The 27,909-nt window shown below is 24.0% G+C and overlaps 1 protein-coding gene across 1 annotated transcript in view; it reads right to left on the bottom strand.

The window, feature by feature from the left end:
- The window catches only part of LOC107993509 (lateral signaling target protein 2 homolog), a 52,829-nt gene that overhangs the window by 7,061 nt on the left and 17,859 nt on the right, over window positions 1-27,909 (bottom strand). The window contains exons 2-6 of the mRNA XM_062075964.1: window positions 10,601-11,023; window positions 7,935-8,291; window positions 3,875-6,213; window positions 3,294-3,577; window positions 2,651-2,950 (exon numbers count right to left, since the gene is read on the bottom strand). Of these exons, the coding sequence (XP_061931948.1) occupies window positions 2,670-2,950; window positions 3,294-3,577; window positions 3,875-6,213; window positions 7,935-8,291; window positions 10,601-11,023 (3,684 nt within the window). The 3' untranslated portion in view covers window positions 2,651-2,669. The remainder of the gene's footprint in view (window positions 1-2,650; window positions 2,951-3,293; window positions 3,578-3,874; window positions 6,214-7,934; window positions 8,292-10,600; window positions 11,024-27,909) is intronic.

Raw genomic sequence — 27,909 nt, 5'->3', positions numbered from 1 at the left:
TCGACATAAATATTTTTTTTTAGAAATGTTATATCAATTAATGCAATAAAAATTATATATCTATTTAAACTGAAATTGATTTTCATATTATCTTATATGTTAATCTATAGAAAAACTATTAATACTGTATAATACATTTCTTTATATCAAACAATTGGTACAAAAACACTTTTTTTTACATTTTTTTCTTAAAAGATATTTTATTATGTTTATATAAAACAGACATATATATAAACATTTCTATTTTACATATACATATATAATACCAAAATATTTTTTTAATTTTTATAACTATATAGGCTGCGACATTTTTTTGGTCCAAGCAAGATTAAATGATCTTATATATGTACAAAGAAAGGCATGCAACATGGTCACTTTAAATAACTGATTATTCCTTGTATGAGAAAATGTTTCAAAAATTTTAATGTAAAAAGGTAAATAATTTAATGTTATTAATTTTTTTTTAATATTTTTTTAAAATAGAAATTTAAAAGATATATGAAAATCAATCTTTTTTTAATCGAAATGATATATCTTTTAATATTTTATATTATTTTTTGTTATATTACATTTCAATTTTTATTCGTAATTTCATTTAATAATTTAGATATTTTAACTAATCATGTAATGAAATTAATTGTATTATGAGACAAGAAAAATATAAATAGAAAAATCGTTTCGCATGCTATTAATTTTTCATACGATAAATTTATTATTTATTTTTATAAAATTGAAGATAAAATATTTTTTATAATAACAATTATTTTAACACTAAATACTAAGAAATAACGATTTATGTCGACTGTATTAAAAGTATAAATTCCAAGTAAAAAAACAAATTTTCAAATTTCCTTTTCACATTCTACAAAAAAATTAATAAATTGTGTTCCCTTCTAAATTATTTAATGAAATATTTTTTCGTACAATAAATTTATAAATTGAATTATGAGATGATATAAAAATTATTAAATTAAAATAAATTATCAGTTCTAATGATAAATTTCTTAAGAACTTTTTTTTTATAATTTGTTTATTTTTTTACAAAGATTAAATAATATATTTATTATATAATTATTAATAATATATTAATTGGATATTTTTTATTAAATTAACAAATTATTTTATAATAAATATTTTTTCTATTATTTAGATTTTAAATAAAATCTTTATTTCAAAATTTTAATAAATTTTTACACTATAACTTTATTCTCACTTGTTCCATGAAACTCGCTATATCCAATATAGTTTAAAAGTGACTCAAATAATTTTCAAAATGATTTGATTCCATTTGAAAATATCAATTATAATTATTACATTAAGATATGTTGTGAAATGTAGACATAACTTCGCAGAAAAATTTAAAATACAAAAATAATAATAAATAAAAATATTTTAATTTTGTATTTAAATCATACTGTACATTATTTAGAAAATTATTAAAAACAATTATTGCTTAATATTTATAAATTGTTATTATATATTAATAATATTATACATGAGATTTATTATGAAGTCAATATTTTAAAATACATATAAATACTGTATTACAATTAAATGTGTAAAAATAAATATTTGAAGTTATATCTAACATTTTACATATTATAAATTTTATAAATAATGATATAAAAGAAAGTGAATAATACTTATGCGAGTAAAATATGAAATGAAAAAAATATCAAAATTCAAATGGAACATAAATGGAAAGAAATGAAAAATAGAGGAAATAAAAACGATATACAAAAAATACTCTGTATAATATAATTACACGTGTTTTAAGTAAAAATCAACAAATGTTTTTCGTTTGTTTCTTAATATTTTCATCTAAATACATAAAAATTAATTGTGATACAACAAAATTAAATGTGCTTTTGGAAATTAATTTCTTAAAACATTCTATTATAACGTGTAAAAATATTAAGGATTGGCATCGACATAATTTATAATCTTATGATTTTAAATGCTTATACAAATCAGACAATCAAATAGTATCGATATTCTTTCAATTTTCACGATTTTATTCGAATTTTTAACGCGAAATGATAAATAATTTGTGATTTGCAAGAGATCAATTTAAAATTAAACTGCATTGCTTGCCAATTGAAAATAAAACAATTGTCATTAAACGAAGATCGTATTAACTAATGACATAGAAAAAGCATTAGAAAAATTAAAAAAAACAGAAAAATAATCTATATATAATATAAATATAAATCTATTATATTATACTATATTATATTTTATAATTAAAAATAAAGGAACACTTGTTTAGTTTTCGAAAATACAAAAACTTATATTATAAAATATTTCATACTATTTTAAACTTAATGAAAATCGAAAGAACACACGATCAAAATATTTATTAATATACTTCATGCGTATGTACTTACGTACTTATATATATATAGTATATATTGTCATAAATATATATATATATACATATATCTATATTATATCTATATTATACAATTTATGTCGGGCCTAATTTTTACTCTTCAGAAGTAAAAAAAAAACTAAGAAAATCTCAAAAAAAAAAAATCATTTATGATTAAAATGAAAGGGATCGAATGCAACGATTCGCGGGCGCGCGACAGGCCTTTGTTTAAATATCAATATAAACAATTCATTCCTTAGAAACTCTCTCGTCACACACCTTATTGTTCAAATAAAGTTCAGCTTGCTGATGTCACTGAAGACACCGTAAACGGCGTCACTTGATAGAGAAAACACCTGTTGCACACCCTGACAGGTTTTGTATGACCATAACGAGGGAGGGGAACGTTATTGCTGCTGCAACGGCCGCAGAACACCTTGCCGCAATTTCTGCAATGGTGTCTGCGTCTTACCACCGTGAATCCAGCTTGACACGCCATGCAACGGGGCGCATCGTTGTCCGGGATCCAAGCTGGTGCTCTTTCTACACATTCTTCGCCACGTTCCGTTATAGAGGATGCTATACAAAAAAAAAAAAATTAAAATTATATTAAAAAAAATATTAGATTTTAATAATTGATTTTTTGTAATTGAATGATGTCTTTTAGATATAAATTAAGTGGCAGAGATTGAATAATAATAAGAAGGTTAATTTTTTTTCAACCCAAGTATTTAAAGAAACATTTAAATATCCATATTTCGATGTGACATTATTTATATGATTAGATTCAAAAAGATTTTCTTTTAATATTTAAGTGATATCTAAGTATATATCTGTAAAAGACTTGAGCAAATTAATATTTTATATATTTATATATAATTTGTAAAAAATTGAATTTATATAAAAGGAAGCATTCACATACTTGTGTTATGGTCAGTGGTTGTAGTAGTTTCTTCCAAATCGTCCTCATACTCTTGTAACAAATCTTGTCGGTCATGATTGGTAGCTGTATCGTTTAACGGACTTACAGGATTTTCAGATACTGAACTTTCATCCTTCATTTCACCATCTTCCACAGTTTGACTACTATTCATAAGGAACACACATTTTAAAATATTACGTAGATCTGACGCAAAATTCGTCTGTAACTGGTCTGCTACACCAGCTATACAAACAAATAAACGGTGGACAAGATCCTCAGACGATCTGAAGAAAAAAAGAAAAATTATTAATCAAATAATGTAGAATATAAGAAGTATGTATGTATAATAAACTTAAGAAAATTAATATAAGTTTTGTATAAACAAAATAAAATATTTGATAATTTTCTAAAACTATAACAATTATTAATGATAATTGTATCAACTCTAAAATAAATGCATGTATAAATGACGTATAATTTTCTTCCGATTCTAAACAATAATAATTTTAAAAAATCCAATATCAAAAAATTTCCAAAGACTACTATATAATAAAGAATGCGCAAAAGATTAAGAAATTTACCGAAATTTTGCTCGAATCTTATAATTATTTGCAATCTCAGCGGCTTGCATTGCCAATGCTATTTCCTCGTCATCCTGGCAATCACTTTGAAATTCACTAGTCTCTGAGCTTGAATCACAACAACTCGAACAGCTCGAACTAGATCCAACATCTGGTTTATGAGCCAACATATGATCTGAGTTGATCGATTGTGTTCCTTGAACCGTAGATGCGTTCATCAGTCTCACGGATCGTGTAGCTCTTTGCGTGTTATTGTCTTTTTGCATATACGATACAGATTGCGTCAAGATAGGTGAGCTCGGCTCGTTCGACAAACCGCTTTTATCCGTTCTTGGTCCCAAACCGTCATTCATTAGTTCATTAGGACTTCTGTTTCCCAATTTCCTTTTAGTCTGTTCCAATCTAGGATTAGTTCTTTCATACTTATCCCTTTTATCATAGTCTCTTCTTTTCATTCTAATAATTTGTTCTGACCTGGACCGTCTATGATCTAAAAGTTTTCTATTTTGCGGCGACAAATTTCGCTGAGGTCTAGAGATGATACTACATTTCCTCTGTCCGGATCCAGGTGTACTACGAGTTTCAAAGTGTTGTAATCTTGGACTGGCGTGGGGACTATGGCTTCCAAAGTTAGGCATTTTTCTAGTATTCTGACTGGGGTGCAGACTAGCCCCATAACTGATCAACCTAGGATTTAAGCAACGATCTGTCGAGTTTGATCTGGAACGTTCCGTGCTTGCCGATGATCGTATATTTTGGAAATTTTGTATCCTACTCTCTTGAATTCCTTGATAAAGTTTTTGTCCATTTCTTTCGTGCTTGCGTTGATGCCGTCGTTTTTGTTTCTCGTCCTTCATCTTTCTCGACGTCGTGATCTTATCCTGAGCGTATTGCTCGATCTTTGTACCAATTTTCTCCATGTTCTGCGACGTAGAGGGGCAGTTCTCGCATTTCAGGTCACTCCAGAATTCTTTTCTCGAAGTAGACGCGTCGATGCTTAAATTCAAGTTCTCCCAATTCTCGGAATAGTTGATCTGAAAACTGGATTGGTTCGAGTCACAAACAGAAATATGCCCATTCCCGTACGCGACCCCAACGAATTCCTCATTTGTACCATCAAAATTGGACGATATCCGTGGAATGTTCTTCGCGACCTCCGTGTTGGCCGCATGCAAATTATGCACCTCGATCGAGTGATCCAATGATGCAACCGTTTTCACGCTTCTTAGACTACAAACGCAAGAGTTTTCGGATATCGTCGAACTCTTCCTTTTCGGTGAATTCAAATTAGAACAAGAATAGCTAGTGTTCTCTTGCGTATCTTCTTCGCCCAAGTCCTGCTCGTCCTGTTGAATCTCATTGGCGAACGTTTTCTTCTCTTCAGGACTTTTATCGTATAAACTGGTATTCTCCGACGAGATCACCGTGCAAATTCCCGAATCAGTCTGCTCAGAGATCTCGTTCTGACACTCTCCATCTAGCAACAGATTCGACAACGTTTTATTCGCCTCAGAGATGAGCTTTTTCGAATCCAAATCGGGCAAAGAATTTTGTATGTGGACCGTTTCACCAGTTACGTTGTTCTCGTGTGAAACCTGATTCAGTAGATACTGAGTTTGAGGAATTTCGATATTATCCGAGCTACCTAATATCTCGGTTATGTCCGAGGTGATGAATTCTTCTTGCTGTTTGTGCAATTGTTCGCCGCATCTATTCTCGTTTACGTTCGAAATACTGCTCTCCGGAACGACTTGTTCCGTGACGGAATTCACTATGGAAACAGGAGCCGCGTTACATTCTATTCTTCTCGTGCAAGGATTATCATCGCAAGATAACCGACTATTCGTGTTCGATGAACTAGAAGGTTTTTTAACATGATACTGCACTTCGTCACCAACACTATCACGTTCACTGGATGTCCTCGCGCTACTATTACACCTTACAGTCTCCTCGTACCCGTTCACGGATATGTTTAACCGATTAGGCCCAGTTTCCACGATCATTTCGCGGCTCTCCTCCTCCTGATCGCTATTCCTCTCCACCAACCGATTCTCCTTTTCTAATATTTGAACCACATCGTCCGCCACCTCATCCATGTTGTTCCCTGTATTCTTCGTCACAGTGTAAAAATCTACAATGAAGTCTTTACAGTTCGGGTAACCGGTATAAAAATTGTGAACAAATTCCTCCAGATCGGGGATATCCTGGCACGTGGACGATTTCGATGATTGCGTGATAGGGCCTGACGGCTCCTCGTTCGAGCAAAGCAGTTTCTCCAGCATGTAGAGCTCGCGATTGTTCAACGTCCATAGAAGCTCTCTTATTTTTAGAAGAAGCGACTGGAACGAAAAAAGAAATATTTGTTTATATTTTTGTTCTACTTTTTAATAAAATTTCTTGTTTTTATTTCGTATTTATTTTTTTCTCTTTTTCTGAGATTCAATCCATTTAAAATATTTTTTCGTTGGTTTTTGGATGGATATTTGTATGTAACGATCTTGAATTTCCTCCTGAATGACAATGAGAAACAAAAAAAAAGAATAGTATTATTATATGTGCATACGAATTAAAAAATAAACTTATCTTTATATTCTATTCTTGTACTGCTTTTGCATTCATCTATAATTTAATCACGAATTCAAAAGTCACTAAAATTATTTTAAAGATGAAAATCAGAATTTTTCATTATTATAAAAGTAGATTTAGAATTTTTAAATTCTTTAAAATATCCTCAAAACTTCTGTAACTTAGTTTATATTTAACGTTGAATTTCATCAAATTACCATTTAATCTTTTACCGATACAGATATTGCACAAAACTTAAAATTAGTCTTCTTTTTAAATTTATACTTTTTAAAACTTTGGAACATTGTTGCAAAATAATTTTTTATTTCCATTTCTTTAATACTAGAACTACTTATAAAAAAGTGTTATTTTAATTATTAAAAGAAATTAACATAAATTTTTATTAAAATATATATATGATTATATAATACTATATTATTTTCATTAGAATAAATTTACTTTTATTATAGTGACTTCAATTATAATCATCTATGTATAGCATATTTGGCGGGTTGACAGTGAGTTGACAATGATGCAAATCAATTTTTTTAGAATTTAAATTCACTGTATATTTTGAGTCTTAAGATCATTATTTGTTTAATTATGTAATTAAATATTAATTATAAAATTTTATTTTAATGTTAAAGGTTAATAATATTAAAAGTATTGAATTTTTCATAATTATTAGATTATTGCAGCTGAAATGACCGAATCTTATAATTAGTATGAGTTTTAATATTTATACTTTATTGAAAATAATAATCAACGTTAGTTTGATTTAGCAAATTTAATCTTGTCGACTGAAAAATAAAATTAAAATCACTATATTTGTGATTTGATTAAGTGATTAATTTGAATTAATAATTACTTTTTATGATTATAATTTATCATTAAATAATTTTTATATCAATGGAAGATTTCTTTAATACAATCTTTTTGAATCTTTTACATATATATTTTAAATTTTAAATTTTAAATTTTTAAAAATTTTTAAATTTTGAATTTGAAATATAGTTCATTACAATTTACTTCTTTATAATAAAATAATATTCATCTAATTTTAAATTTTAATTGATACGTAAAAAAAGTATTATTCAACAGTACATTTAATCATTTAATCTTTGAATAGTTTTACAAATTAATAAAAATGACTATTTCAACAACCTAATAATATGAGACAAATGTAATTTTATTACGAATATAGAACAATAATAAATTTATAAAATTATAGTTATTAATCCACAATGTAATCTTCCAGAATCATTCATAGTTGATACAAATCTCATATCCTAACATAATAACAAGATTAACTTGTTCCAATCTTCTTCGTTCATTCCAAAAAGTAATAAAAATAAGATATACATTACGATCAGTAATTCCAGTGTTCTCTCTAATCATAATAATTGATATCATAATCAAATTTTTATAAAATCCGCTAATTAACAGATAAGTGGCTGTTAATTATAACTCGTTTATATTGCGTTCTTCTCCTTACCCTGAAAGGTCTAAACACTTCGCTGATGTTGTCAGGGGAATTGAGGCACAAAGGGCCTCCAGGCGGAGCCAAGAGGCCAGAAACAATCGCCAAACGTGGAATAGTAAACATCAGAGCTGGCTCGTAATTATCCACGTCGGCTTGGCTGAGCAATCCACGTTCGAGAGCTCTTTGCAGCGTCTCCGAAAATAAAACGCACACGAGCTCCTGCTGCTCGTACTCCTTCGTCGATTTCACCGGCACCATCACGCCTACGTAACACAGCTCGAAATCGGCGAACAACCGATCGAAGATTTTCAGCGACTCGATCAGCTTCTCCAGGGACGGGTCCAATGGATTTTGCGTTTGAGAAAGATACTGAACAGAATAATTAAATAATTAGTATTTTTTGGTAGAAAATACTTTTTTTTTAAATTATATTTTTCTTAATCTTCTGTGATATCTTAATTTTTAAATATTTAATTTTTCTAATTTATTTTTCATATTTTCTTCATAAAAATTTTGATTCATAAATTGAGCAATTGTTATAGAATAAATGTAAATTGTACGATGTAAAATTAGATTTTTAATATTATAACAGAAACAAAAGAAATTGTAAAAAAAAAAAAAATTAAACGTAATGTGATATGTTTTATATTTCAAAATTTATTTGAAAAATTTGTTACAAATGTATGAATACGAGTTTAATTTTGAATTTAAAAATGCATTCAATTCGAAAAATATACCTATATAAAACAAAATGGAACGATATTTCTCTTTAATGACTATTGATATTATTGAATATATGAATTATTAAAAAATATAAATATAAATATTATAAAATTTAAATAAATAAGATTAAATATTTAAATTTATATTTATATAAAATTTATATCTGTAATAAATATATGAATTTTTAAATACATTTATAAATATTTTAAAATTTAAACATTTAAAAATTTTTAATTCAAAATTTTTAATTTAGTAATAATTACAAATAATAAAAATATATTATTAATAATTATATATTTAATTTGAATAAACAACATAATATAACCCGTAAAAATAATTTAAAAAGCTCGATTATGACAGGCATAAAATTTACCATTAAAATGCAAATACACGAGGATTCTGAAACTAGCAGCCTCGACATCTCTTTTGTCTTGCTGGAATGATTCCATGTTCTTACACGCGAAAAGACATGCATAAATTTTAGTGACCCAGTATATTCTTTTTTTTTACGGTGTTACTTTTCTTTCTAAAGTTTAAAAAAGTTTGCTGCCAAGAACAATATTATGATATATTTGTGTATAAACATAAACTCGATATCGATCAAATTTATGTACGATAAAAATTTTACCATTCAGACGTATAATGAAAAATTACTAAATAATCAATTAATCGATATAATGATAATAAATTAATACATAAATTATTTATTATTAAACAAAAATTGTACTCAATAAATTGTTACGTCCTCGAAAGAGTATTGCACGAAAGAGAAAGTTGTATCTACTCGATAATGCAAAGTATGCATTGAAAAGTAAATTCGAAATGTGCTTCTCGCACGAAAAATTTCTTCAAAAGACGTAATTTTCGTAGATTAAGAATTATGTAAATTAAAAAAAAAAAAAAATAATAATCTTCGAAATTCGTTTCAAATTTAATTATTATTTCTTATTGTGAAATTTTATTTTTTAAAATATATAAGAACAAAACCTCATTAATTATGAAACAATTGAAATAAAATTTTAAATATGATTTAAACGATAGATTCGAAATGAAAAACTCGTATGTTCGTGTGTAAAAATTTAATCTAATCAAAAATAATTCATCATTTTAGCAATATTTAATTTCACTTCGAAAAAATCTCAATATACATATTTACAAACTAAATTGTTTTTAGAGTGATATGCATTCGACGCAATCCTATGAGGGCATACACAATAAATTAAGTTCAATACATAGTCCAGAACCTAACGCAGTCCACGTTCCTCTGACTAACCTGAATATTTTAGGGTTCAATGTTTGCCCCAAATGCATTTGCGTAATCGTTAAGATCGACAGCTAGGAAAGAAAAACAGAACGAATATATGATGAAATACATCAAATCTCAAAGACACAATTTCATCTCGCTGTTGATCAAATATATACATACTTCAAAGAATACATATTTCAAAGAAATATTTTTTTAGCTCGAAACATACGATAAATACAGGATCCAATAAACATTTACATTTATTAATATTAATCAACAATCATTTTACAATAAAACAAATGATCATACAGAAATGTTTCAAACAAATGAAAGAATTATATATTTTGTAAAATTCTTTTCTAAAGCCTTATTTAAATTAAACCTTATCCATGTATATAAATTAATATTGTATCTGTAAATATTTATCTATCAACATTTACAACGTCGAAGTAAAATATTTGATGGCACATTTTTATATCGATAAAAATTCATTTCTTCGTAAAAGTGTACAAAGATTGAATGTTTGTTTCGTTTTATTAAATATTAAAATTAAAATCAAAAAAAAATCGAATAAAAACAAAAATGCTAATTCCAACTTGACACAAGATGGTAAAGCCTGGTAAGTGAACTCGAGTCTAATAACCGAGGCCAGCGTAAAAGGATTATGTGACTCATTGTTAACACTTGAACAAGCACGTCCGATAAATACCTTCAGGTTCATGTGACCTTTCAGCGCGTGCTCTCTGAGCAAATTCCTGACGATGTCCAAAGACTTCGTCAAAGCCCTCGCCAACGGCCTCATGGCTGAACTTTCAGCCTCCCTGTTCATGATCGAGGATCCGGCCGCCAAGCATTCCGCCCCGAACCACAGCTGGCCCGCAAGATTCTCCTGCATCACGTCATCAGGAAACTTCACCCTAAAGTCCCGGTTCGCCCTGCTCTCCGGTATCAGTTCGTCCATTATCTGGCTGCATATCGTCAACACCTTGTCCTGGCAATGGCGCAGTTGATTGACCAGCGTGGTGCATCTTTCCGGTTCCTGGCGGCCGTCGAACGAGTCCAACTCGCAGGCAACAGCGTTCAAAGATTCGTCGGCGTAGAAAAATTGTGCGAGCAAACTCGTGTCGTCCCTCTGTGAAATATAAATGTAATTCTATTAGTACGTGTTTTATTAAAGCATTATTTTTTATTATTGATTATTTATGATCAATTACTTTGATACGTAATTACAGATTAAAGATAAAGATAAAGATTAAAATCAATCAATCAATCAAAATTGAGAAAGAAAAAAATATTTAAGAAAGAATAATTATAATTATTATAATAATAATAAATGATAATGTTTATTTTCAATGATAACGTAAATTGTATAAATATTAGATAAAAATGGAAGATATGAAGAGAGAAAATTTTTCAATATAGAGATAGATTTTGTGTACGAAAATTATTGTTGGTAATGGAAAAATCGAAAATGTATCTTGGGCCAAGTTGCGTGTACAGTTTAATAGACGCATAAATATAGATATGATCACTGCAATAAAGGAAAAAGTATCTACTTGATTCGTAAAATGTGCAAGGATATTTATGGAACAAAAGACAGAAAGCAATTCTATTTTCCTGAATCCAATAAAGTTTTCCATAATCATATGATCGTATCACTTATTTAGATACATTCTAAATTTAAAAGATTTTTCTGAGTTTACATAAATCGAGATAGAGATCGAGATCGAGTAACAAAGAAAATGTACATTTAAAATGAAACGAGTTAGATACAATAAAAAATACGAAACACAACACAAGCATTAATCTTAATATTACGCAATTGCACAATTAATGGATGTAAAAATTAACATGGATATATCAATCCTAATATCAAACTACTAAAATACAACAAGTATATTATAATCAATCTTTGCATATTGATTTGATATGCAATTATGAATCTAGGATCATAAAATATGAATTAAGTAGATATGTTAGATAAAAAGGATACGATTATATACATATTGAAACAAGTAAAATTAAGTATAATTAATGAAAAAGAGAAACTTGGCAAGAATTATGACATAAAATAAAAAAGCAAGAAAACAAGACACAAACAAATGAATCATTCATTATCTTTGAAATTTGGTATCCATCTTAATTTTAAGAATCTTAATCTCTTTAATTTCACTTTATATAAAAAACAAACTTATTTATAACATTTATAAATTTTAATATTTAAAATACTATAATACTATAAAAACCATGCAAAACTGTCATAAATCATGCTAAGGAATGAAAATATTAATCTGTTTTAAAATCAAGAAATCCATTTTAGAATTCAATTACCTAAATTAAAAAATTATAATCACTAATCTTAAAACAATCACAGCAATTCTCTATCATTTATAATAATTACGACGCTTTTACTAATTTGTTTATTTGAATTAAAATAAAATCAATTGTTACATAATATAACAATTTCAAAAGTCATGGAAAGTAATTAACATTTTCAAAACATGTATACGTATCAAATATTTATATATCAAAAATTTCTTAAAAATGATTACATTGGATATTTTGTCACGTAGCAAATCATCGTTTCAACGTAATCGTAGAAAAATTTCCAAGATATCTTTATTGCAGTCTAATACGGCCATGGAAAGATGAATTAACAACGTAAATAAAAATGGTGACAAAAGCAGTTCATGGTTTATTCTCAAAGTTTATATGTATCCGAGTTTTATCTACGACTTTTTTCCCTTCTTTTTTTGATTAACTTTTATATGTATTCGCAAAGTCACAAAGGTCTAATCAATTTTATATCGCATGTAAAAATTCGATTATATTTAATATCGTATATAAAAATTCGATAAACGATTAAAAAACTTATCGTAATGATAAGCTTCCGTTTTCGTTTATTCTCAAGAATATAAATTGTCTTCGCGACCATGTGTATTTGTTTATGATTCTTCCTCATATGGTTATGCAAGAGTTGAAATTATTATTATTATTGTTGTTTAACAATTATACGATTATACTGTTATTAAATATTAATTATTAACAGTATCGTTATTATATATTAATTATTTAAAAAAAAATATAATAATACAGTGTATGATAATGATATATTGAAAATTACAATTTTTTCAAATATTTTATTAACCAGTTAGATCAGTTAAATAAATAAATTTACCTTGATTTTAATTTTATAAGTTTATACGTGTATAAATAATTAATAATATATTTAATAATTCATAAATTTATTATTATAAAAAAAACTATTTAAATATATTATTAAAACAATTATAATTAAATAATTAATTAACTTTTTATCCATAAAATTTTATGCTAAATCATGTTATTAACATTTTTACTTAGTAAAAAAAAAAATAAATAAATAAATAAATTATTACTTTAATTAAATACTGTTTTTGCTCTTTTTGTCATTGAAATGGAGGACGTTTTCTTCCTTTTCTTCCAGCGAATATGGCACTTGGTTAAATCTAACATTCTAATCAAGACTTGTAATAAAAGGAACTCCTTGACGGAGTAATTGCCAATTACTAAACATGAGAATGTAAAAAAACTAGGAATATAAACTTTTGTACGAAAAACACAAACTATCAACTCAAAAATAGAAAACACATTTTTCTTCCTTTTAAATTAACATCCGACATTTGTGAAAAAAAAAAAAACATCTTTGTGCAGAAGAAAACATATAATCACGTTAACGAAACGAGATAGTTTGTAACAATGAACAACGCACAAAGAATTCTACGTAATGTAATAAAACGTAATAACGAGGGACAAATACACATAAGTACACATATAAGTATATACGTATATTCATTTTAAAAAACACAATTCATTTGTTATTCTCTCGTTTTTTCCCCTTCTTAAATATATTCTATCCTCTTTTTTTTTTTTGCAAAATTAATCAAATTATAACAATTTACTCATTTTTCTTCGAAGTGAAAAACGATTGGTAATTTTCCCCAGTATATTCACCGTGAGAGAAAAAAAAAAGAAGAAAAAAAAGAAAGAGAGAGAGAGAGAAAGAGATGACATTCTCGAGAGATATTTATAAATTGATACGAACCCGTGCTCGTCGGAACAATGACTCTAATTATATCTACGCGATGTAATTAAAAGAAGGAGGGAGGATTCCGTGCGCGATACTTTATGTTCCGTAAACAGTGATCTTCAATGGAAGCGCGCAATGACGACTCACTAATAATTATATCAAACAAAGTTGATTTGTTCAACGATGAAATCCATCTCACTTTCTCTCTTACTTCTTCCCCTCGCTTTTCTTCATACCTTGATAAAAGAATGAAAAAATAATTGTTTCAACTTTATATGCACTGTGCGAGGTATGAAACGAAGATAATGAATTCTATCCTTCGTCGTTTAACGCTATTAATTAATTAATTAATTATACGTACAACGTTTTTTCGTATTATCATAATTGAAAAAGATATTTAGATAGTCTGGTTGTGAAATTCTTTTGGACAAAAAAAAAAAAAAAAGAAAAAATTATAACACAAAAGTATTGGTTATTTGTTATTTGTCTTATTGTTATAAGTCTCGGTTTTCTTTGATATTTTTGTATACCAATTTTTGTATTTATTAACTAGAATAAAGTTTTTAAAAATATATTGTGCAGATATTATAACATTCTCTATGTATGTACAAGATATATTTATATTCTATACATAATTCTTTTTTCAAATATATTTAATATAATAGAAATAAATATAATAATTTTTACAAATTAATTATATTAAATTAATTATATAAACATTATATTATATTCATAAAATGTCTTATGTACATGGTTGATGTAAAAATTTGAACACAAGAAGAGAATTAAAATAATAAAAATCTTACTCCTTTGAGGAGAAAAATTACGAAGGAAAATTATTCAATACATGATAAAAAAAAATATTATTATTGCTTTTCACTTTTGTGGCTTTTTCTTTTGAGAGATTAAATCATTAACATATATGAATTAATATTTTTATTGAACCTCTACTTTCTATATATATCAATAAATAAATATTTTCTTTATCGTTTTTTCATCTCTCTTTTACTAATTCATTAGAATTTCTGTTTTTATTAAGCTATTTGTATTCAAATGTTATTACAAGACTTTTTAAAATGAAATGTTCAATAGCACTGACTATAAAACTTTGCTGCCAAGAATAAAGTTAAACGATGTTATTGCGAAACTGAGAATATACCACGTATAAAATACTTGATCCATATACATACAAATGTTTCTTATCGTCTTATCTTTTTTATCGATGACAGTTTTACAGATGTTTTCATCGAGATTTTTAGTCTCGTGGCATTTTGTTTTCATATATCTTATTCTAAGGTAAAGATGTTTTTGTTGGAAAAACGCATAGAACAAGTATTACTTAAATTTTATGAATATTTTAGGTAAAATACGATGAAATTTATCATAATAAAATTAATTCTTTCTTAGGAAAATTGCGAAATTTAACATCACAACACTATAATGTGATACTAAATAAGCGATAAATTTGAATAAAATTTAAAATTAAATTTATATTATTATTTAATAATAGTATTTAATTTCTAAATTAAAATTGTAAATATTATTAGAGATAAGAAATTTTCGTATTTCAAATAATAAAAAATTTATAAAATATATATATACAATTATATTTATATAATTTTAATTACATGTAATTCATAGGAGGAATGGAAATGAAATATTTACAAAACGATTAAGAACAGTTATGTATTAATGCAAAATAAATATAATTCTATTCATTTCGAAGCAGTAATAAATACTATTAAATGTGATACAAATCATTCATTTAAATACACAGAAAACGAGAAAGACGAATCGTCAAAATCAACATCAGAAAACGGATTTAGAAAGCGTAACGGGTTTCTCCGTTTAATAGAGGCTAATAATTATAGACTTGTAAAATTTAAATGAAAAAATGATGACATAAACGTGATACGAAAAAAAAAAATCATTACTTTTTTCTTAAAATATTAAAAAATGATGCATAAAAGATTTTTAGAAATCACTAAAAGACAAAATTGGTTTTCGCTGAAAATAGGAAGAAAAATTTATCAAAAATCAAAAATTTTAATATTATTAAAAAAATATATTAAATTAATTTTAAACTGCTCGAAAATTTAAAGAAATCTTGAACGGAAGTCCAAAAAGTTATTAAAAATTTTTTTCTTAAAAATTGTAATATATAAAATTTAATTCTCCGTTATAAAAAGTTTCATCAGTAATAATTATTCCATGCGATATTAAATAACTATTTAAAAAAAATAAATAAAATGAAATTTTTTTATGATTTTTCAAATAGCAGATTACTCATAGAAGAGCAAGATACGAGATGATTTTTGAGTGAAACAACTCTATATAATTTTATAATACTAGATATTTTATTTTATATTATTTCGATTAAAAGAATTTGAAAATGAAAAATATTATAAGCAAAAAAAAAAAAATTATATTTTGAATCATATATTGGGAAATCATATTTTGCGAAATTTGAAATTGATTTGTTGCTAAAAGAAGTTTCTCATTTCGAAAGAAATTTTTTTTCGAAATTAAGTTGAAAATTTAAAATAAAATAAAAGCAATTTTTAAAAATTAAATGTGTTTTAAAATGCAGTGTAATTATTACTTTTTGTTGTGTTATTTCATGAAAATTTTAAGAAACAGAGATATTTTCTTATTTATTTAAAATCACAAATAATAGCACGAAAATTAAAGCTAGAAATGATACAAGCCTCGTAATTACGCTTGCATAAGAATATGTAGATGCAATTTGAATTGATAAAATCTTGTAGCAATTTGTGAAATAATATATTTTTTTTTTTTTTCATTTTTCCTAGACAAGCCTGAGACAAGCCAATTCTGTTATTTAATATACATTGTTGTATTAATATCTGTTTAATCATTCAATCATTCATTAATCAAGATCATTGAATTATTTGTGAAAAGAAAAATTATTATGAATTTAAAATATTATTTCATAAATTGCGTAAAAAGTGTTTAAGTAAATACATCGAAAGACGTATAACGAATATATGAGAAAAATGATGACTAGCATTATTGAATTTAAATTATAATGCAATTTGTAATTTAAATTTAAAAATTTGTTGTATGAAATACAATAGAGATTATTATTTGAAATGAAATCGAGAGAGTTCGAGTCAAAATCAATTTAAAATTGTTTGAAATTTCATAAATGAAATTTTTTTAAATGGAAAATTAAAAATAAGAAAAGAGCAAAATTAAAAAATTTTAAAACATATAAAAATTAGAAGAAAATGAATTTTTTAATGAAATTATATTAAATTATATTCAATATCCATTTAAAATATTTATTCTCTATGTAATAGTAGTAATAATATAGTTCAATCACAAATTATGATTGAAAATACACGAAAATATTCAATCTTAATTTATCAAAATTCAAATTTAATGTAATATCGTAATTATTAAGTGTATATTATGTGTATGTAATATAATATTGTATGTAATCTATATTTAAAACAATCGATATTGTCGAAGTATTATTTAAATACTAATACTTAAATAAACTTAAATAAGATTTTTATCGAATTTATCTTTCATATTTGTTTAATTTTTTTTAACTACTACTAGAACATTCATACTCTTAATTGTTGTAAATAATGTGTGTTGATTTTCGACATTGGTTTAATCACAGAATTTACATTGTTCTCGAAATCATAGTACAAACGGTCGAATAGTGATTCTAAATTTAAAAAATTTTCAAGTACAAATGAAATTGATTATCGATTATGAATAAATTTTCGATAGAAGATAATTCCACATGTGAACATAAAAAAAAAAATATAGAATACATTTTTTTCATTAATTTTAAATTAAAAAGTAAAATTAAAAATTAATTTTCAAGAAAATTGATCGTGAAAATTCGTCTTGATTATAAATATATTTAAAAATAAAGACATAAACAATAAAGTTTTATTTCTTTTTATTTATTTTCCTCTTCATAAAATAATCATTTATTTATAATTCGTATATTCGAATCGTATATATATTCGAAAATTAAATAATTTTATTTATATTTAAAAAATTTTGATTTATCTGAAAACATAACCTTAAAAGAAAAAATATTATTCTTTTTTTTTTCTTATTTTTATATGCATATCAGCACTATCATTTCATCAAAAATATTCTTTATATTTTCTTCATACATTCTTCATATATTTTCTATTTCCTCTAATTTCGATTTTTAATTTATTTAAAAAGTTATTATTTTATTTCATTGCACTTGAGAATAATCGATTTATATTCACCAAATAAGAATTTGATATAGCAAACTAAAAATTCGCACTCCATAAGTAAGAACCACAAAATAGCACTAATAAGGCGAAATCTCGAGGTAAATATCCATATACATATAAATATATATATTAATATGTCGTTTTGATTCTACGTGACACTATTTTATCTAAGAATCAAGGAAACATGTCGTTGAAGAAGGTTAAGTCTTATAAAATAGATGGATCTTAATGGATGATTCAATCATTGTGTACTTCTTTCAATTTTCTTATACACGAATCATTAGCAAGTCTGAAAAGTGACAAAAAAAAAAAAAAAAAACATCGATCATGTTATTACCACTAGAGGAAAAATATTAGCATGATGATACCGCGGATTAATTTATTTTTTTCTTTTCATGTAAATGAGATTGGTGAATTAGTAAATTATATAACCTTTTTTTAATCCTGTTTTTCTTTTTTTTAAAATATAAATATCGATGGAGCAAAACATTTTAATATTGAAATAGTAAAAAAATTATAACCTTGAATAAAATAAGTAAGGAAATATATTAGGAGAATATACTAAGAAGAAGAAATGAAAGATTAAGATCACTTTAAAAAAATAAGAAAAGTGAACAAACGTAATAAATATGCTTATATAAAATATTTTTTATATAAATATGAATTTTATAGATTTTATCCATTTTATATATTTTATTTATATATTCGTTTTCTATTTATATCATTTTTATTAGCAACATTAAGTTATTTACTATTAAATTCATATCTACGTATCAAATTGTATTATCCTGTAAAATTATCCATGTAATAATTATATATTATTTTTATATTTAACCATATATTTATTAATTATTATTTATTTTTATTAGTGATTATTGGTAATTTCTCATTATTTACATTAGATTCCTTATTATTTTGATAAGTTTTAAATATGTTAATTTTTTTTTAAAATAATCTAAAGAATTTTTATTTATATATTAGATTATATCATCATATAATTGCAACTTGAGTCTTGGAAGCATTTATAAAAATATTTTCCATAGTTTTTAATAAGTATAGAATTTTTTAATTTGTATATTCGACACGTTAATAAATAATATTTGAATCCTATCAATAACTTTTTTAGTTAAAAATTTATGTGAATTAGAAAAATATCCGATCAATGAATAAGTAATGATGATGTATATATAATACTATGTAAATAATGACGTAAATACTATTATTGAGATATCACACACTGTGTACGTAAACAGTCATAGACGAGATATTTAACAATTCTGTTTTATTTACAATTATATTTTAATTAATTGCTGAATTTTTTTGATGAAAATATGATTTTAATGTAAAAATAAAAAATTTTTTACTGTTTAATACAATATTCAATTTCATTCTCATAACCTAACTTAATTCAAATCTAAAAAATTAAATTAAAAATAAAATTAATTTAAAAAATATTTTTGTTTGTAATTCTTATATTAAAGTTGAGCAGCAATAATATGATAATACGAGTAATATAATATAAACATATATATATATATAATTGTTTAGAATAATAATCTTAACAATTCATAAAAATTAATGAAAAATCATTATATATTTAAAAAATAAATATTTATAAAATATTTATAAAATAAATAACAAATTATTATATAATAAATATTATTTATAAAATCAATTTTATTAATTAACTAATGTTTATTTTTATTATAATATATTATAATATATATATATATATATATATGTATGTATAAATACTATATCTATATCTATATAGATATAGTATCTTATCTCGATTCATTTCTTCCATTTTTCTTCGATTGTATTTCTTCCATTTTTTTCATTTTACAATCGCTTTAAAATCAATTGAAAACCAATTGAATAAATAGCATGTACAATTATATTTTAAATATATATGAATCTTATTGGATTTTTATTTTTCAATATTTTCTTATTATAATAAAATCTGTTATTAGATGTATCTATTTATTCAAATAAAATATTTATGAACAGTATATTTCCATCATTTTATATATGAACACGAGTTTTATTATTTGAAAAAGAATATTTTCATCTACTCTGTTGTATAAGTTAATACGTAATAATATTGAATTTTTATACGTAATAATATTGAAAAAAAAGATTATAAATAACTACTGAATACAAGAGATATTTTAAAAGGTAGAAAAATAGTAAGGTTAGATTAAGAGTGCTACAAGTAGCAAAAATGCACAAGGTTGAAAGCATTACTCATTTCGAAATACGTACAGTAATGCAAAAAGAATATTTACTTTCAAGGCAAACAAAAGTTTATAGTATTTATATATAGTTTATAAACAATAGTTTAATTTAATACATTAAAAATATTATTATAATAATTAAAATTACATTATAAATAAATAAAAAGTTAAAATAACAATTATTTAATTCAAAAAAAATATGAAACTTCAAAACAATGTTATATTCATATTATTTCTATTATCTATAATATTATTTCTTTTTTTAAGATATAAAATAAAAGAAGATCAATATTTTGTTATAAAAATATGATATTCAATCATATTCAACTGTGAATCGCAATGCTCTTGAAAATCGCAAAATATTTTTTAAGAGATTGTTATTGTTAATTTTAATGAATGATTATTAGATTTCTTTTTTAATTTTTGAAAGATAATAAGTTATTGGAATATTATAAAAAAAAAATCACAATTCAAAAAAGTTTGAAGCTAAAAAACATTATTATTTAAACTCCACTTTATCAAATTTTGAATTGCAAATTACATTGGAAACTTATAGAAATACAAATGGAATTCAATAAAAATAAAATATGGTTATTATTTATAGAATAAATTTATATTTATATATTATATATATAAATACAAATAAAACGTAAAAGAATAAGAAATTCATATCGATTCTTTCAAATTCGAAATAACGTTCGAATATATATATATATACATACAAATATATTTATATAGTTTTTTGTTTGTAAATCATATCCATGACTATTAATGATTCATCTAATTTATTAAACGCCATTATACTTCCTTGTTGTCGAGAAACTGTTTTCACGTATCTTAATCTCTTTCTCTGTCCAAACAGACGTAATGTTTCAAATATAATTGCGTGTTATTTAACGCAATGTGGATCGTGAGATTTCTCTTATTTCAAAAATCAAATATAAGCTATTCTCATATTTCTCGGTGACATCATTCTGGTTAATATGTACTAGTACTTTAAACTTTATTACTTAACAATATAGATAAATATATCTTTGAAATTGTATACCTTCGAACTATAGCATTAATATATATATATATCCCAAATCTCCATTAAAATGATATAGTGAAACTAATAAATATAATAAACTAAATAATACTATAAACATTTGTCTATCTATATAAAATAAAATGTATATTTTTATACATTATTAAGCGTAAAAGTATTATTTAAAAAATAATTTAAGAAAAATTTTTTAATTTTTTATCAAGTGGAATGATTCCAGTCTTTTTTTTTCAGAAAAAAGGCCTCTGTTTAATTACTATTTATCTAATCTAATCATTAACATAATAAATAATTCTTTCAATATTTCATTTCACTTTTTCAAAAAATGCTGATATCATTCTGATAGAAAATTATCAAAAATTACAAAATGATAAAATTAAATTTGAATCATAATTAAGAAAAAGCAAGATATTTAATGAAAACAAGAAGAAAAGAAGAAATCATGTATTAAATTGATGCATAATAATTAAAATTACGAAATCAATTCAAGATCATATACATATTGATTTTCCTACACCTCAGTAATGTTTTTTAAGAAAGAGTTGTTAGAATTTAGTTTATTATATTTTTAAAGACAAATTCAACAATTCATAAATAATAATTCAAATTCTTTATGATCATTTCGATTTATAATCGATTTTTATAAAATTTAAGCACATTCAAATGTAAATCTATTCATCCAATATTATTACTAAATTATTGTAATATCTTATTATAATATTAAGTATCTGATGAGGTTTGTAATTTTTTAATTATATATTTCAAGTAGTTACTATTTGATTTGTTTATATTATGTTCTACGAATTCTAGATCGTTTAAATCTTGATCTATAGGTCGGAGATCGTGTTTATTAGGTATCTCGGATCCGATGTCATCTATATTTGATCCTGTATGACGCGTAACATGTTCAACTAATCTCGTAATGCAATTTGCACTGCAACTACTAAGCTTCAAGTAATTGACCACCAAGTACCACTTCGAACGAGATTGTAATAATGCAATTGAGATTACATATTTCTTCAATATCTGACTTAAAGATTTTGATAACAATTTTCTTTATGATTTAACAAATTTTTTTATCGTCATTAAAAAGTAATTAAAAACTAATTTTTAATTTAATATTATTTTTTTCAAATAATAATAAATATTGTATAATGATAAAACATTTCTATATCTTTATAAGACAAAACAATTGTTTCATCAAAATAATTTAAATAAACTTTATAAAAATAGAAGAAAATAAAAATTATTAAAATATTATCTTAGCATACATAATGTCAATCATATTCTATTTACAATTTAATTTGTAAAATAAGCAGTTTGATTTATCAGTTAAACTTTTTCCTTCTCTATTTCATACAAATATTGAAATGAATTTTTGTGATAAATAGTAAACAAAAAATAGCGATCCACATCCAAGGAGAATTCTCCTTGGACTATTGCCAATTTAAAATAAAGAAAGCAATTCATATGTATATTTGACCTACATTTTGATTTAAAATTTAATAATTAAATTTACTTATTTTATTACATATTCATACAAACATATGAGTCTAAACATATGAATATAACAAGACCATTTCATCACTATTAAATTATTGATTAAATTTTTGACAAATCTGAAGGAGGAAAAATTTCAAGAATAATTTCAAATCGTTCAAAGATTTTTAAATTGTCATTAAAACGTTCCTTGAAATTTGTTAAGAATTCATTTACGATAACCTGTTTGTTTTTTTTATTCTCACCAATCACAGCTCAAATGCAAATGTTTTCGGTAAACATTCTAGCATTACGACACGTGCAGTTTTTTTCAGCGCTCACATTTATCAACAGTTACAGTTCGAGTTAAAAACGTGGTGTAGACGGAAGCACGTGAAATCGTGGCACACGACCAATATGATCGCAGACGTCTGCACATGAACTTCCACCGAATCGCGTTGAAGATGATTCACCTATGTGATTGTACATTCATTCGAAGCTATATCAAACGCAAAAGAATTTATATCATTCATCGTATTCAAAACTTTATATGAATAACTCGAATATTTACGATCTCGCGTATTAAATTGTAAATATCTATGCGATGATGGATTAAATTGAATGGTTCGTGCTTTTAAATAATGGAAACATAAAAATATTCGAAATATATCGAATAATCTAAAATTTTTCGAAAAAGAAGATTCCAATTTAATTATTGGGCTCAGGCATTCATAATAACTGTATTATGTGAAACCTTATATCTCGAGAATTTTACGATGTTTATGATTATACGGATTGCTAAATCCATAACTTCAAATAAAATTTGTTATTACGTTGATTTTGTTCATAACAGCGTGTATGTGATTATTTCTTATCTACTGCTTTTGTAAACGATGATGCTCGATAGTCAAAATGTATAATGTATATAATATATATATATAACATTATTATATTTTGTACTTATATCTACATCTATCTAAATATCTATCTAGATATATATTTTATAAGTGTGATAACATTTGTTACTTGTTATACATTTTAATTGCCAGCCACTGCAATCTGTTCATAGAAACAGCATATAATATTTTTTATTTAATGCGTTGATTTTGAAATATTTAATAGATATTTCTTATAAATTTTAATGAATATCGATCTGCATAAATCATTTTTTTCTAGAATCTGCAGCTTAAATATTTAAATAAATAAATTTTAAAAACAATTATAATTTTTGAACTTTGAAATTGCTTTGTGTTTTTACGTTAATAAATATTCAATTACCTTTGATACGAAATAATTTTCTCAGACAAAATATTATAAGTATTATTAGATTTTTATTATTAGACATTTAAATAATGATCAAAGTTCAAAGAATGCTCATTTTGATATTTAATTTATTTTAAAAATCAATGATTTAAAAGAAAATTTAAGTTTATCTTGCAGTAAAACAAATCTTTTTGCTAAGAAAAGAATCAAAGAAAATTACAAAATCATTTTTGTTTTTAATACAAAAACGAAATAGTTTGGCAAAATACGCAACAATGACAGTAGTACTCAATGATGTCGATTATCTCGTCCATCACATAACATATCAGAACCACAATGACCATTGAACTCATCGTTGAGTATCACTGCTATCGCTGTGTCTTTTGCCAAATTATTTCGCTTCTATATTGATAACAAAAATGATTTTATAATTTGCTTTGACGTTTTCCTTTTTTAGCAGAAAGATCTCGCATGATGTGATTAGATTTTTTTTTCTAAAGTTTTATTTTTTGAAATAAATTGAAGAATATCAACAAAAATGGAACAACGTTTTCGTTGTTCTTTTAATTTTGATTATTATTTAAATATATTTAAATGTTTACAACTAATAACAACTTATATAATTTTGTGCAAGAGAGTCCACGAAGTCATTTCATGCCAAGAGCATTAAATAGCTATTATTGTAAAAGCAAAACATTTCCAAAGTTTTTTTTAAATGATTTTAAAACTTTGTCTCTGAAAAAAAAAAGATTTTTGGATTTCAATACATTAAAATCTATAAAAAATGCAAAACATGGAAAGTTACAAAATTAAAAAAAATTAAAATTTGTCAAATAATGTAAATATATAAACATATATACAAAATTTAATATCAAAAATATAATAAAAACAATTTTTCTTTTTGTCGAAGTTATTATATATACTTCGAAGCTATTATAATATAATGATAATCATCTTTAAAGCATAAATTTCAAATTATTACTTGCTAGTAATAATTTTTTATTCCAATAACTAAAATCAAGCCGAAAAAAATTTATACATCAAAATTTATACATCATGTATAATTTATTATTAAAAATTATTAAAATTTATAAAATTTAATAATTTTATAAATTTTATTCAAATGTATAAAATCTATAAACAAATATCAAATTTTTAAATTTATAACGAATATATTTCTATTTATCTAACCATTCTCAAAAATTCAAAAATTTTTACATTATATTTTCATACCTGTTAAATTTCAAATTTTTTATTTTTTTATTTTATTTGTAGATTATAATATAGAAGTTTTTATTGAAAATTTGTAAGTTTATTTTTGATATCTACAAATAAGTTAATCATATAATAATGACATTACTCTAGAGACTTCCTCTATTAGGTCACGTTTCAGAGATGATTAGGAATCAATCGGTTTCTAGAAGGATCGATCAACAAATGTTTAATCCGATTTCAATGAATGTTAAGATAAGAATAAAAAATAATAAAGATAAATTGAAAGTCAAAAATTCGATTAAAATACAATATATAAATATAATATATACATATAACAAAATATGTATGAAATTTGTAAGAATATGTATATTGTTTTTCCTATATTTTCATTATTTTTATTTCTGTATTTAAAGGCACTGATGGAACATTTATATATTTATGTTGAAAATCTTTCGATCAAAAATATCCATTCAACATTTTAAATGACATTTAACGCTTCAATCTCTTTATTTATATTAAATTAAGATTAATTAAATTGTTATTTATTTTTGGAATAATCCGTTTAATAATAATATTAGTCACGTTTAAATTAATAATAAAATTTTATATAAATTTAACTGGATAATCATATAATAAAAATTTTTATCGAAAAAATAATTTCATATTTAAAATTTAAAATTTTTTAAATTTGTTTAATATGTGAGATTTATAATTTATAAACATCTTTACACACAATGTTTGGAGTTAAAAATAAAAAAATATACGATTTCACATTAGCTAAATCATAAATGCCAAAATTTATAAATCATGTAAGTATTTAAATTTCCAATGTTTCACAGTATACATAGTGTACAATTATTAGTGTACAATTATTTAATAATTAAAATGTATTTAATAATTCAATGAAGCAGTAATAAAAATAACGACATACTTTTTGTTAAAAAATATCACGTCACACGTTTGTACTTATAAATAACACGTCGTTGATCGCATACATTGCTAGAATTAATTTCTAACTACGCCCTCTTCATCTGGTTTAAAACTATCTAGGTCGGTAACAGCTATTGTTAAGAGATCTGTCGGTACTTTAGTATTCGTTATCTGTAATAACTTAATTATCAGAATTAGATTTTTTAATAAATTTTCTAAAACTTCTTTTAAAAAATAAATTTTATTTAAAACAATTATATAACATTGATATTATTTTAAATTTGTAACTACATTTTATTATTTTTTATATAAATGAAGAAAAAATAATATATAATATTATATATAGAAATATAATAATATACATATATAAGAAATCAAAGTTTATAAAAAAATCATTTATTGGTATTTTTATAAATGATCCATGTTAAATTTTTATTATAATATTAAACGTATTCTAATTTTACGTATACATAATCTGTAAAAATTTATCGCGTGATTAAAATTTATAAATAAAAAACATTGCTAAAATAATACAAAAAAAAAAGAAGAAATAATATTATATTTCAAATCAGCATAAAAATATTTTTTTTAAATGAACTAACAAAGCAATCTTAGATTGCTTTTAAAGAAAATCAGATAATTAATTCAAGATAGCGAAGAACTTTCTCATTAAATTTAAATCTTATGATAAGATTATTTTTAATTATATAATTTAAATTTTTTATATATTTTTTAAATGAAAGTCGATTATTATATATAGTCAATATATATGTACATATACATATATGTATATAAAGTAACCAAACTTTAGTAAAATATTTACCAAAATTATATTGCATTTTCAAAGTAGATTAAATATACATGTACAAAATACATTATAATATATTTCATATCATAATTCACATGAGTAAAAAATATTAAAAATATTATTTAACAAATATACACACATTCATATAATCTATGAGTTAATTCGATATTTACAACTTTCCAGATGTGTTCTTATCGTGATCAATTATATATATATATATATATACACACGATAATAATATAATCTTATCACAACTAAACATGATTGAAACTGTTAAATACATCCGTTCACATAAAATTAAAAATCACTTACATGATCGTTGATACTGTTTCGCAATTAATAAGTATATGTAACAAAATTAATATTTCTGTAAAACGAATGATGGCACGCGACCATTTTCTAAATCGAATCTAGTTCCATCATACGGACGACCATGGAATTAATTCAAGAAAACGTTTCACTTTGTAGACCGGGAAAAGCTACTAGAATATTACAGAAAACAACAGCCTTATTTGAAAATCTGCCTTAAATCTGCATGGTTTATCATGAAGAAGAGAATTTCCATTTTCGTCGTTAACGAACCATTCAGAGCGAAATATCATTGTTATTGTGTAGCAATGTACAAAGCAATATACTATATGATTCTCTAGAATAAAAAAATGGGAAATCATGCCAACACATACTATTGTATGTATTTATTTTAATATTCGAAAACAATC

Source organism: Apis cerana, linkage group LG6, assembly GCF_029169275.1.
Source record: "Apis cerana isolate GH-2021 linkage group LG6, AcerK_1.0, whole genome shotgun sequence".
Classification (NCBI taxonomy): Eukaryota; Metazoa; Arthropoda; class Insecta; order Hymenoptera; family Apidae; genus Apis; species Apis cerana.
Note: the sequence above shows the minus strand (reverse complement) of the source record. Positions and strands in the feature narration are given on the sequence as shown.